Source organism: Rhipicephalus microplus, chromosome X, assembly GCF_043290135.1.
Source record: "Rhipicephalus microplus isolate Deutch F79 chromosome X, USDA_Rmic, whole genome shotgun sequence".
In the NCBI taxonomy this organism is placed as follows: Eukaryota; Metazoa; Arthropoda; class Arachnida; order Ixodida; family Ixodidae; genus Rhipicephalus; species Rhipicephalus microplus.
The window spans coordinates 189,566,357-189,582,579 of record NC_134710.1 but is presented as its reverse complement, the minus strand read 5'-3'; the positions used below and the strand labels follow the sequence as shown (position 1 = coordinate 189,582,579).

Genomic DNA, 16,223 nt, shown 5'->3' with positions numbered 1-16,223 from the left:
TGTGTTCATTTTTGCTTCGATATCTTTGTAATCGGGCATCGTTTTGTCGTATAAGAAAGGGTAGTGTCTAATCTCCTCTAAAAAGCGTTCGGTGTCCATGGTGCGTGCTTCAAAAAACGACGGCGTGAGAAAAATGACAGCCGGAAAAAAAAAAAAAAAACAAGCTCCGTGCGTTGCTATGGCGACTACCGCGCACGTCGCTGATTGGCGCTTTGCTTGGGCGGCGGCGATGTACTACAAGGATTAGAGGCAAATTTAGAGGGAAGTGGACTGGGCTTCAACCTCTCTTTAGTCAAACAAGGAAAACTTATTGATCAGGCACTACCAGCATTAATGTACGCAGATGATATAGTGCTAATGGCCAACAACAAGGAAGATTTGCAGAGATTGATGGACATCTGCGGTAATGAGGGAGATAGGTTAGATTTTAGATTCAGTAAGGAAAAATCAGCAGTCATGATTTTCAATGACAACGAAGGTAGTGAGCTTAGAATACAGGAGGTCACGCTAGAGATAACAGGTAAATACAAATATCTGGGCGTATGGATAAGCAATGGGACCGAGTATCTGAGGGAACACGAAATATACGTGACGACTAAAGGTAACAGGAATGCAGTAGTCATGAAAAATAGGGCACTGTGGAATTACAATAGGTATGATGTTGTGAGAGGAATATGGAAAGGGGTGATGGTTCCTGGACTGACGTTCGGCAATGCGGTCTTGTGCATGAGATCAGAAGTTCAAGCAAGATTAGAAATTAAGCAACGTGGAATAGGTAGGCTTGCTTTAGGAGCTCACGGGAATACACCAAATCAGGGAGTACAAGGTGATATGGGATAGACATCATTTGAGGGCAGAGAAGCTAGCAGCAAGATGAAATTTGAGAAGCGATTGAGAGAAATGGGGGAAGAGCGTTGGGCTAGGAAGGTTTTCAGCTACTTGTACATGAAGAATGTCGATACGAAATGGAGGAAGCGAACCAGGAAGTTGACTGGTAAATACTTAGAAAACAGCAGGTGGCCAAGCCGAAAAGAACTATCGGTTAAGAAGAAAGTGAAGGAAACGGAGACTGACATGTGGAAAATGGGCATGATTAAGAAGTCCGCACTAGAGATCTATCGAACTTTTAAGCAGGAGATTGCCAAGGAAAGGATCTATGATAATACTCGGGGTAGTTCTTTACTGTTTGAGGCCAGGACGGGAGTAGTGCCAACCAAGACTATCGGGCCAAATACGAAGGGGTAGACGCAGTATGCAGTGCGTGTGGAGAGGAAGAAGAAACTGCCGAACACTTGATAATGTTCTGTAAAGGGCTTCACCCTATAGTTCAGGAGGATGGTGCAGAGTTTTCAAAGCACTGGGATTTAGGGACAGCGAGGGCAAAATAGACTTTAAGCGGGTAGACTTAACTAGAAGGAGGTTATCTGATTGGTGGCTAAAGTCAAGGCACGAGTGAAAATTAAACCCTTCACTGCGAAGTACGAATCCTCAACTTCATTATTTAAAGGAAAAAAAAGATAAATGTAATGGTTAGTTCACTAAGTATTACGGCTAGGTGGCGTTAGCCGCCGCCTGATCTAAAGGGTACAGCCACATCCATCCATCCATCGGCGGCAGAAATAGCGCAAGGAGCGATTGAGTCGGCGGCAGAAATTCCTCGACGCTCGGCGGGAGAAAGAGAGAAAAGCGGCGCCTCGCGAGCGGCGCACGGCAGAGCGCGGCGCCGCTAGTGTGTTCATGCCTTAAGGAAAAGAAGTGTATACCTAAGGGCTCGTTTTTCCGTATATATATATATATATATATATATATATATATATATATATATATATATATATATATATATATATATATATATATATATATATATATATATATATATATATATATATATATATATAGCTCGTTCTACACTTGCTCGCACCTCTAGGATTAGCATTAGCTGCGCGAGAAGTGTGGCGTAATGGCTAATAAGGTGAGGAAAATGACGATGATGACCGGGCAAGGAAAATGACGCCTTACATACATACATACATACATACATACATACATACATACATACATACATACATACATACATACATTGTCACAAACGACTCCAATTTTCGGATTATCCGCGGGCCCCATCTTCCAAAGAGGGGCGCTTTTGTGTTCGGGGGACGACATCCGGCGACTAACGACCCAGCGTGGCGCCGGCTCGTCTTCCCTGCACCTGTACCGAAAGGGGCACCGGCAATCTAAAAAAGGAAAATTACCCCCAGATGAGACGGGGTCACGTGTACGCCCCTGAAGAGGTTTGGACTGCATCGGAATAGGCAGTTGACGTACAGCCAGCAACAAGTGCGGTCGTCGGTGTCGTGAGTCTCGCGTGGGCGACGAGCATGGAGTGACCCGCGCAACGTATTGAGACGGCTGCGATTCCGGGCACCCTCGTCGTCTACCGATCCGGCGAGACCTTCAGCGGCACCCGTCAACTCCCCTACGTGCACCAAGAGCTGGCCTGGTCCGTATGGAACTTTTTATTGTGACTTTTTTAAAGCTGTTAAATTGTTTTAACCAGCTTTTTTTTTAGATATGCGTAGTTGTGTGCGCTGCGACGCACATAGAAATTCAAAGGTGTGACCAATGATCATTCTGTAACTATTTCCTTGTAATCCTCTTGTATGATTTCCATCTTGTTGTTATTTTATTAATATTCCGCGTGTTTGTCTTTTGGTTGTACCTCTTGAAGTGTTCTTTTAGAGCATAGTTTGTTACATAGCTGTTCTTTCCATCGCGCATCAGTGTTATTCATCACTGTTATTTTTGTAATCTCCTGCCTTGGCCCCTGTTTTAATTAAATGCTTGTTTATGTGTAATCAAACTCTGTGTCTGCTCCATGAGTGCGTCGGTCAGGCCCACACATCACCACACGTGCAACCCCATACGGGTCAGCCAACCTGCAAATAAATTTGAAATGTGCCACTTCGAGGCCTTTCAGGCGTCCCAGGCCGAAGCGTAAAGTGGAAGCCTGCGAGTCTGCCGCACGTCGATGTTGGATCGGCGGGGCCTCACCCGAATTGCGTGCCGTGACACACATACATACATACATACATACATACATACATACATACATACATACATACATACATACATACATACATACATACATACATACATACATACATACATACATACATACATACATACATACATACATACATACATACACTTTGGCGAAACGAAGAAACAAAAACACAAAAACGAAAAGTAAAAGAAGAATGGAAGAGGATGCATCGAAAGTACTTTACTTGATAATCAGAATGTAAACCCATGAATATTTAAACGTTGGTTCAGACATGAAAATCCACTTGCTGTACACCACCTGCTAATAATGAAATATTTCTTTGTTAATAAAGGCCCAACTACTAACTTCAATGTTCAATTTACATGTAAGATTTTGAAAACGTGAGGCAACGGTTTATTTTTTATTGTGGCGGCTTAGTTAAGGCTTTCGTATGCAGTATAGTGCGGTCATGCGGGGCGCATTTCTTCATATAGCGTTTTATATCGAATTACTTGTAACATCATGAACTAGTGTTCGCTATTAACCCTGAGCGTAGTATATTTGAGCAAACGTGCAACAGTGGCCAAAGGTTGTAATTTTTTCCGGTACTTTTCGAAAGAATATTATATTTTCTCTTGCATTGTAGTAAGTACATCGTTATTCATATGCGTTGTGGTTCCCCAGACTAATAATTTATAAGTTACTTTGAAACTGATGAGTGCATAGTGGCTACTTTTTTTTTTACGTTAGTGAGACTAAGTGATGGAGGATTCCCGAAAAATAACAACAAATTATTCGTGCTAATACGGCAACTAGGTGGTTCAGATATGTGTTGCAGTTTAATTTCTAGCGGCTGTCAGACAAGAGCGTCGGTGCGTGTCCGCCGACCCTCTTTAATTCTAAAAAAAAAAAACGCACATTGTTTTCGAGCTCCCCAAACCACAAAACCATTTTTGCTTTAGTGAAAAAGAATTTCTTAAAAAAATAGCAAGTGTCCTCTGAGCTGTTCCTGCTTCTTTCGAATTTCGCGAAAATGAGGTTTCGATGAGATAAAAAAAACTGCATGCAGTAGCGTAGGTGTAAAACATTCAGGCCACATACTAAGAATATTTTTCTTTGAAAAACCATTATTACAGTGCAGTTTTAGCACTGTAATTTCTGGCGAAAAAAAATGCGAAATTGGCAAACTGCTCAATAAATCTCTCTCTCTCTCTCTCTCTCTCTCTCTCTATATATATATATATATATATATATATATATATATATATATATATATACTCTCCGCGCCTATAAATGTAAGACTTCCCACAAAAAATTCGAGAGCATTGTCACATGCTAGGTCAACAAATTTGCCGAACGTAATTGCTGAGAGTGACGTCAAACGTGAAGCAGAAACATTCGACTGAGGACATGTCTCTGAAAATGCAATATTTTGAAGACCGTTTGCAAAAAAAAAAAAAAGCCATCTTCGATTTTATTCAAGCTTTCCAGAGATTCAAGAGCACCAAAGCACGTGCTCTAACTTAATCTGTAAAAACATGTACCATTATTTTTGTGAGAACGGAGTTACAAAGCACGAAAAGTGGTAAAAATGACGCAAACAGAGTAACCGCGGCATCAAGCGAGCAGGAAGCAATAGTTGTGATTATCAATATTTTCAGGTTATGAAAGTGTTTGTGGATGATGATAAATGACGGATCGGTCATGAAATCACAGGAACAGGTGGTATTCAAAAGCAAATTTTAACTACGTTTTTTTAAGCATTTCCCAAAAACTTGCTCATGGATCCCAGCCACTGAGCATGCCGCAATGCTGAGTCATATGCTTCGCAATAATAGCTTTCAAGGTCTTTTGCTAAGGCAAGCCTTCGTGCATCTCATGAAGAATGTGGCTCTAGAGGATATACCGCTGGATATTTATCGCTTCCCATGGCGTGGTGGCAATCTGATAACGCAGAAGGTGCGAGGCGGCACAAGTGGTGCATCTGAATTCCGACCGTGCTCACCAGCTCCCTAAAAATAAAGAACACAAAAAGAAAACAGCTTAGCTCACTTCAGAATGGTCGAATTCCTTAGAGAACGTGGGTTTTCACTTCCCTTCGTCATCCACAACCCGGCAATCCTCTGCTAGTCAACGAACGTGAGTGCACGTGCGTGTATAGCACTCCCCTGAGATTCGTGGCTACGTTGCGGAACTCAAAGCGAACAATTTGCGCTGATTATCTAAAGTGTCATAAGAAGAACATTGCCTACAAGCGGAAATTTCGAAGTGTGGAAGATTTGAATGTTTAGGAAAGAAAGCGCATGGCAGAAGCAGAAACTAACATTTGGTGCCAGAACGTCTTCAACCGCTTCAAAGTGATCGCCGCTGAGTCTCCGGAAGGATCTCAGTAGGACATTTTTTTTTCCAGAACAAACTGCTGTTGAAGAACTAAACGCGTTCATTCAGACGACCGATGTGACACCCCTAAAAATTACTGCAAAAATGAAAACACATTATGAAGCTTGGAAACTTGGGAAAGTTGGTAGAACTGAATATACGAACAGCGCAACCTAGAAGCATTTACAGCGCAACTACGGAAGCAATAAACAATAAGGACTAATTGCATGCCCGTTCTCTTTTTTCACCTATACATGTACACCTCGCCGCTGTTAAATCATTGTTGACAGCGCTCTTTTCTGTCTGTTTATTTCTTCCGTAGTTACAATGTACCTACTGTAGCGCTATTTGTGTATTCTGAAAAACACATTACCGAGCGTCCCACACCCAGCGTATACGCCCGGTGTAGGGCGCTCGGCAAGAAAACGGAGATCGAGGGTGTTGTCTCCAGGCAAATTTCTACTGACCTTAAAGGAGCGTACGGCCCTACACAGGAACGTGGTTCTCTGTGGAAACACAGACTTCCAAAAAATTTCGAGAGAATTGTCCTATGCTAGGCTAACAATTTGCAGAACGTAATTGCTGGGAGTAACGTCAAATGTTAAAGGGATACTGAACAAGAATAGGAAAAACTGACGAAACTTGAAAATTCTACTTGGAAAGACATCACTCTTTTGATAAACGGAGTTTATACATTTCCCAAATTTTTCAACAGTTGGTTGTATTTTTGATGAATCGTCCGCAGGCCTCACGAGCCATGACGTCACACCCACCGAGGAGCATGCAGTATGCGCGTGTTATTGTCCCCCTCTTCTTTTTCTCCACCTCCCCTTTCATCCCACTTTTACCTTCCACAAAAGAGCTGATGCATTGCCCCAGTCGGAAGCATTGTTCGCTGCTGTTACTGTTCATACCAATTTTGGGAACTGAAGTGGCAATCGAGTGAGTCGAGAGACGCGGGCGACGGCTGACGTTGTTGACTGGCCCGTTTCGAATGTGTGTGGCGCCACCCAACGTCACCTTCTTTAGTTCACGGCACGGCTGCTAGACGCGGCAGCTTGTGAAAGACACAATATATTCAATATTTTCCCGTAATTTCTGCCTGGATTGAAGGTGGTCGTTATTGTTTCAGGGCCGAATCTATCAATTTGGCTGAAAATATGGGTGTCAAAATTTTGTTTTGTATTCCTTAAGTAGAAACGTTTAACTGAGGGCATGTCTCTGAAAAGGCAAAATTTTGAAGAACACTCATAACAAAAACACAATCTCTGGTTTTCTTCAAGCTCTTCAGAATTAAACCCAAAGGCACGCTCAAACCTAATCTGTAAAATAATGTTGCATTATTTTTGTGATAACGGAGTTACAAAGAAACAAAATTGACAAAAATTACGTAAACTGAAAAACCGCCACATCGAGCAAGCAATAAATAGCTGTCATTATCAATATTTTTAGGTCGTCAAGTTTTTATTGTGCTCAAGGGACGGCATCTTCACCGAGAAAACGAAAGAATTGTCTTTAAGTGCAAATTAGTACATATGCGTGTGTGCTCGCGTAGTATAGTTTGAGTCCTGGCGTAGAAACTCATCGTAATACTACTAGAAATGTGTCGAGACGGGCTCTCGGAAGGAACTGCTAATTTACCCCTGCGTGCACAGCAATTCAGAGTCAGAAGTCACAGACAGACAAAATTGACAGTCACGAACGTCTCTGAAGCTGTTGTATGTTTCTTGCTCCTGGTGAAGCAACCTTGTGATTTTGGTTACGTGCGGCCTGGGGGGCGGGCACCTTGTGTTATTAGAGGCACCCACGGGGTGACCGTCGTGAACAGCTGTGTAAATCCAGGTACCATTCACAAGAGTTCGAGTTCACGACCCTTTTAGGGGCAAAGCTCCTTATGGCGTGGCTTGTGCGTCTCCGTTGAGGGTGACCGCCCCCTCGTTAATTCTTAAACTGGCCATAGAGGGCGGCACTTCTAATATACGTTGAAAAATGCAAATGGCACGACAATAGATGGCGTTACTTGTAGAAAAGAAGAAATAACGTCGCAAGTATGGAAGGAGAGAGAGACGATCGCGTGACTACGATAACGTGTTCTTCGGCGGTGCCGTACGTCAGGGGGCGCTATATAGTACCATAAAAGCGCCGCTATCGCCCGCGCGCACATTCAGAGGCTCGGCGACGGAAGATGGACTAGGCTGCTGAGCAGCGCGCGCGCAGGGCGGCAGCGGCTCGCGCTCGAAGGAGGGACCCCGACATGCGGGCGCGCGATGCAGAAGCGCGCCGCGAGGACCTTGCAGTACTACAACGGGAGGCCGAAGCGGCCTCTCGTTGCGGACCCAGCTTCACCCATTTTTCCATCATTCACCCCGTGGATATGCTGTCATTTTTACCCTTAATGAGAGCTATATGAGAGGTGACCTTCATTGTCATGTTTTCTTTTTTTTGCATTTATGACTGCCGTTGTTCCTAATAATGATTCTTGTTTCTGTGCACGAGACATGGAAGTCGCTCGAAAATATTTCAATATTTACCTCGTTGTGCAATTAATGTTTTTCATTCCGTAGAATCATTTGGAGCTGGAGAAGCACTGCTGTGGAATATCTCTGCTTTATGCGCACCTTTTGCTGATGTACGTGGTTGAAAAGCAGCGTCTATTCTGGCACTTTCTTCCTTGCTGATTCGGCTGTTCCTGCAACAAGCAAATCATGGTGCTCTTGGCGACGCGCGTCCACTGTCACATGTGTCACAACTGAATGCCATTGACGGGACGGATAGCTTGCCACAGCTTTGTTTTAATTCCCTTGAAGGCTTTCAAGTCAGCACTTAGAAAGTGAATCAGCGTCGCATTCTGTAGCTTTGTACTGAAGACATCTACCATATCTTTCGCACATTTAATAACTGATGTGGTGGACCTGCGAATGTCATGTAAGGTTTCATGGCCCGGCCGCGGTGTTCTAGTGGCTAAGGTACTTGGCTGCTGACCCGCAGGTCGCGGAATCAAATCCCGGCTGCAGCGGCAGCATTTTCAATGGAGGCGGAAATAGTGAAGGCCTGTTTGCTCAGATTTGGGTGCACGTTAAAGAACCCCAGGTGGCCAAATTTCTGGAGCCATCTACTACGGCATCCCTCATATTCATATCGTAATTTTGGGACCTTAAACCCCACATATAAATTAATCCAGTTTCGTGATGCTTAAAAACACCCCCAATTCTATCGCAAGCATTCTTGCCGTGACCCACTGCAAAAAAATATATAGCCAATGCACTGGGGCGTATTTGCTCGCTGGAAGTTCGTGGAGCTGGTATTTGTTCTTAAAAGGCTCGGGGCAGCATCACTGACGTACGTGACATGTGCATGCAAGGGAGCAACACTCTCGAGCCACTTGTGCACCTTTACGAGAGCGTAACATGTGTGGGCGATGTTGTGGCCAGTGTCATCGCTTATGACAGCGCAACGGCGGGTTCCTTTACTAGTCGTGACGACGCATGTAAATATTGAGACTGGGTTTTTTTTTTTTTCAGTGATACGACTGAACTTCTCCCGGTCGAACTGCGGTTCAGTTTTGTGCGACGTGAAAATGCAGAAGGATGCAGCCTCTTTCGAGGGATTGTTTAGCTTAACTAATGCCTCTGCCCTGGATGCGCCGAAAGTAATCGTGCGGCATTCGTTTCCTTCATTGATTGATTGATTTATTTGTGGGGTTTAACGTGCCAAAACCACTATTTGATTATGAGAGACGCCGTAGTGTAGGGCTCCGGAAATTTTGACCACCTGGGGTTCTTTAACGTATTCGTTTCCTTAAAGGGTTACTGAGAGCTTTTCTCGGAGGTGAGTTTACTCGGCCACACAAATATCCAGAGATGGCTCTGAACAAGTGTGATGCTTAGCAAGTGCTGATAATATATTTTATTTTGATTGGGGATACCATTGGGGTATTCTTTATTTTCCTTGCGACCACAACGGCGCAGGGTACTACTTCCTGCAACATCATGCATTGCTAGAACTTTTGTGTTTGCACAAGAAATGACATTTTGCCAACAAAAGTAATCGCACTGTTTGGTGAGTTCTAGATATAATTGAGACAGGGAAAGAGAGTTTGGAAGGCGCTAAAAACGGAAACATTCCGGTGAACCAGTAGATATACAGTGAACTCCCGACTGTTCATATACACCAAATGACAAATAAATGCAAGATACAGGTTCAATGGGCGCTGCACCATACTCCCTATCGTGTGCAGAATTTAGGCGCCTTGTTCTTACCGCTACCACCACCACAATTCGAACGAGAGCTCACTCGCATTGTTAACTGCACTAGAGAGTCTCTGTGGCGGGTACAACTGCATTGCTTGTTATCTGGATCGCGTGACTACGGCCAGTAAATGCTGAAAAAATGGTCTGATAGATATGTTATTATTTGTAATTTCTCATCCAAGCACTTAAACACTGCATGCTTTATTGCAGACAGTGCGGTAAAACTGTTGTACTGCCCAGTACCATAAGGTCACAATACAACAGAGCACCGTCAACAACTAAGATATTTCAACATGAGGCTTTTTGGCTATGCATCTCACAATGTAATAAAGAAGACTATAAATATTATACTGAAGTCAATACAAACAGATGCGAATAAACATAGGCGAAAATTCAGCATTACAAGGCTGACAATAACGCTCCTAGGCACTCGAAAATACTGAATCGTTTTGAAAAGCGAGTATATTTCATACAAATCATAATAATAATTGCATTTACGTCAAATTAGCGGCCGAATACGAAGCGTTGAACTTGGCATGTCGGTCAGCTCAGGTGCTTGCCAGTGAGACGTTTCTGATGAACTCTGACGATGCTGTCGTGGTAACGTATGTGCCGGTCTCCCTGTGTGCGTCGTCCTGGGCCAGAACAGGATTTGGCTCTCGGTTCGGAGGTAGAAACGGGGACTTTTGAGGTTTCCGATTGAGAACCTCTAGTAACCTCCTGCATTTCGCAGCGCCACAGATGACGTAAGAACACTCAGTGAACCAAGATCTCTCGAAGGTGTTCCGGTGACGCTGGAGAAGGTCGTCTGGATGGGATGCTGCTGGTGCTCTCGCTTTGATTGCGGCAGGCGACCAGTGGAATGCCCATGCCGAGGTGCAACCTTTGCGTCCGTAACGTTTACCGGCGTGGGCATGACAACCTTGCCATGTACTAGTGCTCCAGAGGAAGACTTCACCGTAGACTTGGTTGGTTTGACCTCCAGTGCGGAAGCCGCACCACTCATCAGGCCTACAACCAAGACGGCATAGTTGTGCCAGCTTCTTAAAACCTGTGGTGACAAGGAATACGTTGATTTAGAGCTTTGAACGAGATGCAGATTTTATGGCAAAATGCGATATACCAGCGGGATACAGACGACATCTACGCGTCGTAGTATCGTTCGTCGGACGCGACGCACCTAGAATACGGAGCCCGGCGCCGAAGCGCCGGTCATCAAGACGCATGCAGCAGCCGGTAACCAAGCAGAAAACCCCTTTACGTGCACAAGCATGTTAATATATACATATGTGAACCCCCCTGGCGGCCAGAAAACCGTATCTGCATCCGGAACCGAAACTCTACCACAGTTCTCGTCACGTGGAATTCCCGAAGACGTAACGCCACAGATGGATGGGCGCATTTACTGTATAAATCGCTTCAAACTTCTTACTCAATTATTAAGCAAAGCTTACGTAGAGAAAAACAATGCGACTGCACTAGGTTTTCTATGAGATGCGGGGCCTACGATCGAGTAAAAAAATAGAGACTTCATCAAGTCAATGCTCTCACAATCAGGTGGCGTTGCCACGGCCAGGAATATGTTGCCTGGGTGGTGCGGGCCAGTGGACGGCTGCGAGGGCATGAGGTGGTGCGTGCTGCAGTGAAGCTAGCGTTGAAGGCGCGTGCATGGTACCCTGACGGAGTTGTCTGGCTGTCGTCCCAGGGACCCGTCATTTCAGAACACAGCCTCCCTCGATCGTGGCCACATGTTCCTGGTTCTCCCGGAATGCACGGCATACCCTGTTGCCGCTGCTTCCGTAGCCTTAAGGCTGGTGCACACCGGCGACTAGCAGCGGTCGCGCGACCATTCGCGACTGGCGACCAAAAAGCGACTGATGTTCACACCGACAGAGGCTGCATGCGAGCGACCGGAAGTCGCAAAACCGGAGAGTCACGTCCGGATCTCGTTATGAGCGAGAACTCCTGAGACCGGCGCGATCAGCTGATCGCCGCCAGCTGAGTCCGTTCTCGCACAGCGTTCCCAACAGCGTCAAGTTCGATTCAAGCGAAGAACAAGACAATTTCATGGTGCTGATGCACTGTGCCATGGTGTCAGCGCTGGCATCACAGATGCCTCCAAAGAAAAAAAAAGCCCATAGTGGATGTGACCATCCTTTCGATCGCGGGAATTGACCGGCCATGCAAGCCGCCTGCCTTCAGAGCTGCGCTGACACGACGAGGAGTATTTCCGAGAGTCGTACGTATTCAGAAACCATCCTTAAATTTCTCTTGACTTGCCACAGCCTACAATGCAGCACAAATGCGTCTCGAACGTGGAGTCTTAAGTCGTTGCCAAGGCATATGAAGTACAAACGCCTTCCAAACACGCTGCGTTGAATGCGCTGACAAGTCAAGTTCAAGACAAAAAAAAGTTTCCGAATACGGGGAAAAGACAGTGCATAATTTATTTTCTCTTTACTTTGACGGTGTTTAGCTTCTTGCGAATGCCACCACGTAAATTCGACAATTTGCTCGAGTTGCTGCGGCCCGCCATCTCCAAGCCAAGTATTCCGTGGTGGCCATGGTGCCACAGACCTAGAGGAACGCACTCGTTTGTATCTGGCGGCAGGAAGCCAGCGCAATGAAAAAAAAATTGAGCATCGCTGATTGGTTAAGCAGCTTTGCGACTGCAGTCGCGCGACTGAAAAATCGGTCAAGAAGCGACTGGCCAACGCAGTCGCTTTGCGACCGTTGCTAGTCGCCGGTGTGCACCAGCCTTTAGAGGACCTCTCATTGAAGCTAGCTGGCGTTGGGTGGTCGATTGTATGTGGCTTCTGCGGATACACTTGTCAGGCAGTCCCAGTGTTCTTGGTCATGCGCTTCGTGCGCGTAGTTCAATAAAAGCGCACCACGAGGGCACCGCTAAGGGGACCAACAGGACATCTAGTGGGCCAATGGGGAATTTCCCCGTTGGTTTCTTGGTTCAAATTTATGACACATACCCATTATGGGAAATTGAGAAAGACTGCCAGTGGTGACCTTCAACGATAACTTCAAAAACACGTTTTGATGAACAAAAACTATGGGACGTCGTCACTCTTCGTCAACCTTGTTTTCTTCTTCATATTACTAGCGACTCTACGTTGCTTGTGTTTGCAACTTTTTTCTCCACTTTACTCGCATTGGTGGTCAACTGGTTATGGTGCTCGACTGCTGGCCCGAAGGTCGCGGAATCAAATCAAGGCCACGGTGGCCGCACTTCTCGAGGGAGGCAAAATGCTTGAGCCCCACGTTTTCTGATTTAGGCGCACGTTAATGAACCCTAGTAGGTCAAAATTATCAGAACCCTCGACTTCGGCATCTCTCAGAATCAGCATGGTTTTTGAACGTTAAACCCCAGCAGTTATTATAGTTACCTTTCATCACTTAGGACACCATGTTTAGTTGTCCGTATCACCATTTCGTAGTAAACCATCAGAAATGAGGCCATGGTAATGGCGCACAAAGTCTTTGCATGAATATTTGTGTAATAGTACTGTTTTTAAGTGTCCGAACGTCAGGCTTTATTTAGCTCTGCATAATCATCACCTCGGATACGCCGACACTGTCATAGGCTGCTGCACCGACAATATAATCGCTATAATTTATACAGCTCGACGCAAAGACATAACTCACAAACTTTATCAACGAAATGCTCTCAAAGTGAACTTTCTACTAATGTTATAACACGGAAACTTTCATTCTGCAGCGGTGACAATAGCTGAAATGCCTTACCTGAATCATCGTCTTTTCATACTTTTGTCAGGTTGGTGAAAATTGTTTTGGTGTTTTAAAGCAGCACTCTCTTGCATGTGGGTACCGTATGGTTTGATTAAAAAGGGGGGGGGGGGTTCAAGTGCCCCTTTCGGATCCCCTTGCAGAGGCTCATGATCGATTGCATTCTCATTGCTGCCCATCCGGGTCCACTGCATTTCTTTTGGTGAGTAGTTGATATGTGAGGCTTAACGTCCGAAAACCACCACATGATTATGAGAGACGCCATAGAGGAGCGCTCCTGTAATTACGACTACCTGGGGTTCGTTACGTGCACCCAAATCTGATCACACGGGCCTACAACATTTACGCCTCCATCGAAAGTGCAGCCGCCGCAGCCGAGATTCAATCCCGCGACCCTCTGCATTTGTTTTAATTTCGATGTTGACCTGTCAAGGTCAATTCTGAAAGCAACATTTTTTCAAGAAAGTAGCGTATGCTTGGCCTTCAACGAATTACTACCAGTGATCGGGACCGAGAAGTGCACGGAGTGTAATCATTGTTACGACACGGGTAAATGGTGCTACTGGACTGAGGCGATGTTGAAGTCAAGGAATACTTCGTTAAAAAGGCGTGGAAGTTCCTCCTTGAAGCACAGAAAGGCTACGCGGTGGCATCTCTAAAAAATTAAACCACGATCTTAACGTGCAAACCTCCCTTTCCGGCATTATCTGTGGGAATCGAGAGTGCCCTCCTACCTGGCGCCTCATTCCCCAGCTGCCGCACGCGCGCCACCAGCGTAGCCCAGGCGCGCATAAGCACCGGCATCCGCCAAGATGGCTGCCAGGGCGCCTCTTGGTTTGGGCCAGTCAACCGTCGGCTTCTTCCCGCGCTGGCATGTCCGGGCACGCTACGCTGGTGTGCTGCGCGGGCCTCCGTCACAGCGCAGCGCCATTTCCCATTGGGCGCGCGTGATAGCCTCCTCTCCTACGAGCTGTGTTGCGCCCGACGATTCGCTCGTCACGGCAGATGCTGGATTCGCTCGCAGGATATCAAGCTGGATGGTTGTGCCCCCGCGATCTCAGACATCAGCGTGGCTCCCGCCGACTGGTTCGCCCTCCGCGGTCTCCTGACGCCGTGCAGCTCTCGCATTGTGGCACCCCGCCCTTGGACTGCTTCGACCGGATCCCCACTTTCCTATCTCCTTCTTTTTTCTCTCGCTTGGCTGTCTTCTTCTCGGTCTATTTTCCTTCTATTCTTTTTATCCCTCCTTCCCCCCACCCTTATAAGGCACTGCGCCGTGTCGCCTGAAGGCCGGCAGAAATTAGGTGCCTTTTTCCTCTTCATTCTAACCACTACCACCACCACCAGATGCTCTCAGGCCTCCACGAGAGGTTGACGCGCTGCTTAGCAGCGGCTTCTCGTTCGAGCATTCGACTTCGGCCCTTGTGCGGGAGTCGTAGCGCCCTAGGCAAGCGTACTTGCTCGGTCTTGCGGAGTTTCCTATACGGCCTGCAAGCCCGTGATTGTCCCACTGTGCTGCATCTTGGGTTAATAAACCCGTTGTTGTTGTTATCCTGCCTCGTGCGTGGTTTCTCCGCCGTGCCGGAGAAAACGACGAACCCGGCCGCAACGTCTTCGCACGCAGCGGCAGTGGATGACGTCGCATCCCTACACGGTTGTGCATAGTAGGTAAGCCTTGTGCAAACCTATCTCCACATATCACAAAGCTTGAAAGCAGGAGATTGTGAACATTGAATTGTCATGGTGTCATCGACGAAATTCTCACAGCTATAAAGCGGCAAGACCTTATAAAAAGCGAGCAGTAGAACAAATTTAAAGAAAAAGCAGTACCGCAGATTTTCTGCAGCTTCATGCGACAATTGAGAAGCTCAGAAGGTGACGGAGATCCTTGAATCTTGAATTCACGGAAAAACTACCACAAACAATGAGGAACTAATAATAGGAAATAATGAAGTTACCGCAAGGGAATTTCATTTACCGGAACTGACCATTATTCGTATAGAAGCATGCAGTGCATAGGTTTCCCGTGAAGAATGGCAAAGATGCGAGTATTGTATTGCGTTTCCTGAATCAGTCAGCACGTGTTAAATAACGTAAAAAAGGACACCTACGCAGAAATATTATTTTCTGTTCATGACGAGAACTGGTAACTGGTCGTTTACTACCAGAAAAACTTCTTTTTGCAATGAAGCAGTAGGCGGAACAAAAACATTTATGAGTATACGTCTGGCGTATAAATGGTCAGCTTCTCATTTATGAAACAGATGGGTGCTCTGCTTCATTGATCAAACAGGTGCATTAGCTTACGGCTACAATGTAGCTACTCGATCATTGGTAAGAACTCGATCCACGTTAGAAATAGCGACATGACTGGCGACCAAGTGCTCGCGTATTTCTTGTCCTTTGGAACAGTCATGAAGTTTCGTTTTCTCTTTCCCTGCATGACTATTACAATCTACTGATGTAATTATCTATTTTGTCTCTAACGTTTGCGCAGTTGAATATGCAGTCAACACAGAACAAGTAAACCTGTTTTTTATTTGTTTTTTCAATCAAGTAAATGCTGCTTTTACCGCTATCATGGTGACAGAAACATAGTTTTCAAATCATGTTTGTCATCACGACGGATAGATTGGTAACGAACACCAAATCATAAATTATTGTCCCTAGCGACGTGTCTTCGCGTTACGCTATCCGAGCGTAATAAAGCAGTCTTATGTACCTATTTTAGGGGGAAAACTACATCTTTTAAACCAGCATGAGTATAGGCAACGCCTTTCTACCCCAGCGAA

The 16,223-nt window shown here is 45.7% G+C and overlaps 1 protein-coding gene across 1 annotated transcript; it reads right to left on the bottom strand.

The window, feature by feature from the left end:
* Positions 1 to 8,375: 8,375 nt before the first annotated feature.
* On the bottom strand, positions 8,376 to 13,343 carry LOC142775905 (uncharacterized). Its single transcript, XM_075878393.1, has 2 exons — positions 11,224 to 13,343; positions 8,376 to 10,723 (listed from the first exon to the last, which is right to left on the bottom strand). The coding sequence occupies exons 1-2, from the start codon at positions 11,449 to 11,451 to the stop codon at positions 10,382 to 10,384; spliced, it is 570 nt and encodes a 189-aa protein (XP_075734508.1). The 5' UTR covers positions 11,452 to 13,343; the 3' UTR covers positions 8,376 to 10,381.
* Between the last annotated feature and the right edge of the window lie 2,880 nt (positions 13,344 to 16,223).

Coding starts and splice junctions, on each gene's coding strand:
- LOC142775905 (XM_075878393.1), bottom strand. CDS start 11,451: ATGCCGTGCATTCCGGGAGAACCAGGAACATGTGGCCACGATCGAGGG. Junction 10,724..11,223: donor CGTGGCAACGCCACCTGATT/GTGAGAGCATTG, acceptor TTGTCACCACAG/GTTTTAAGAAGCTGGCACAA.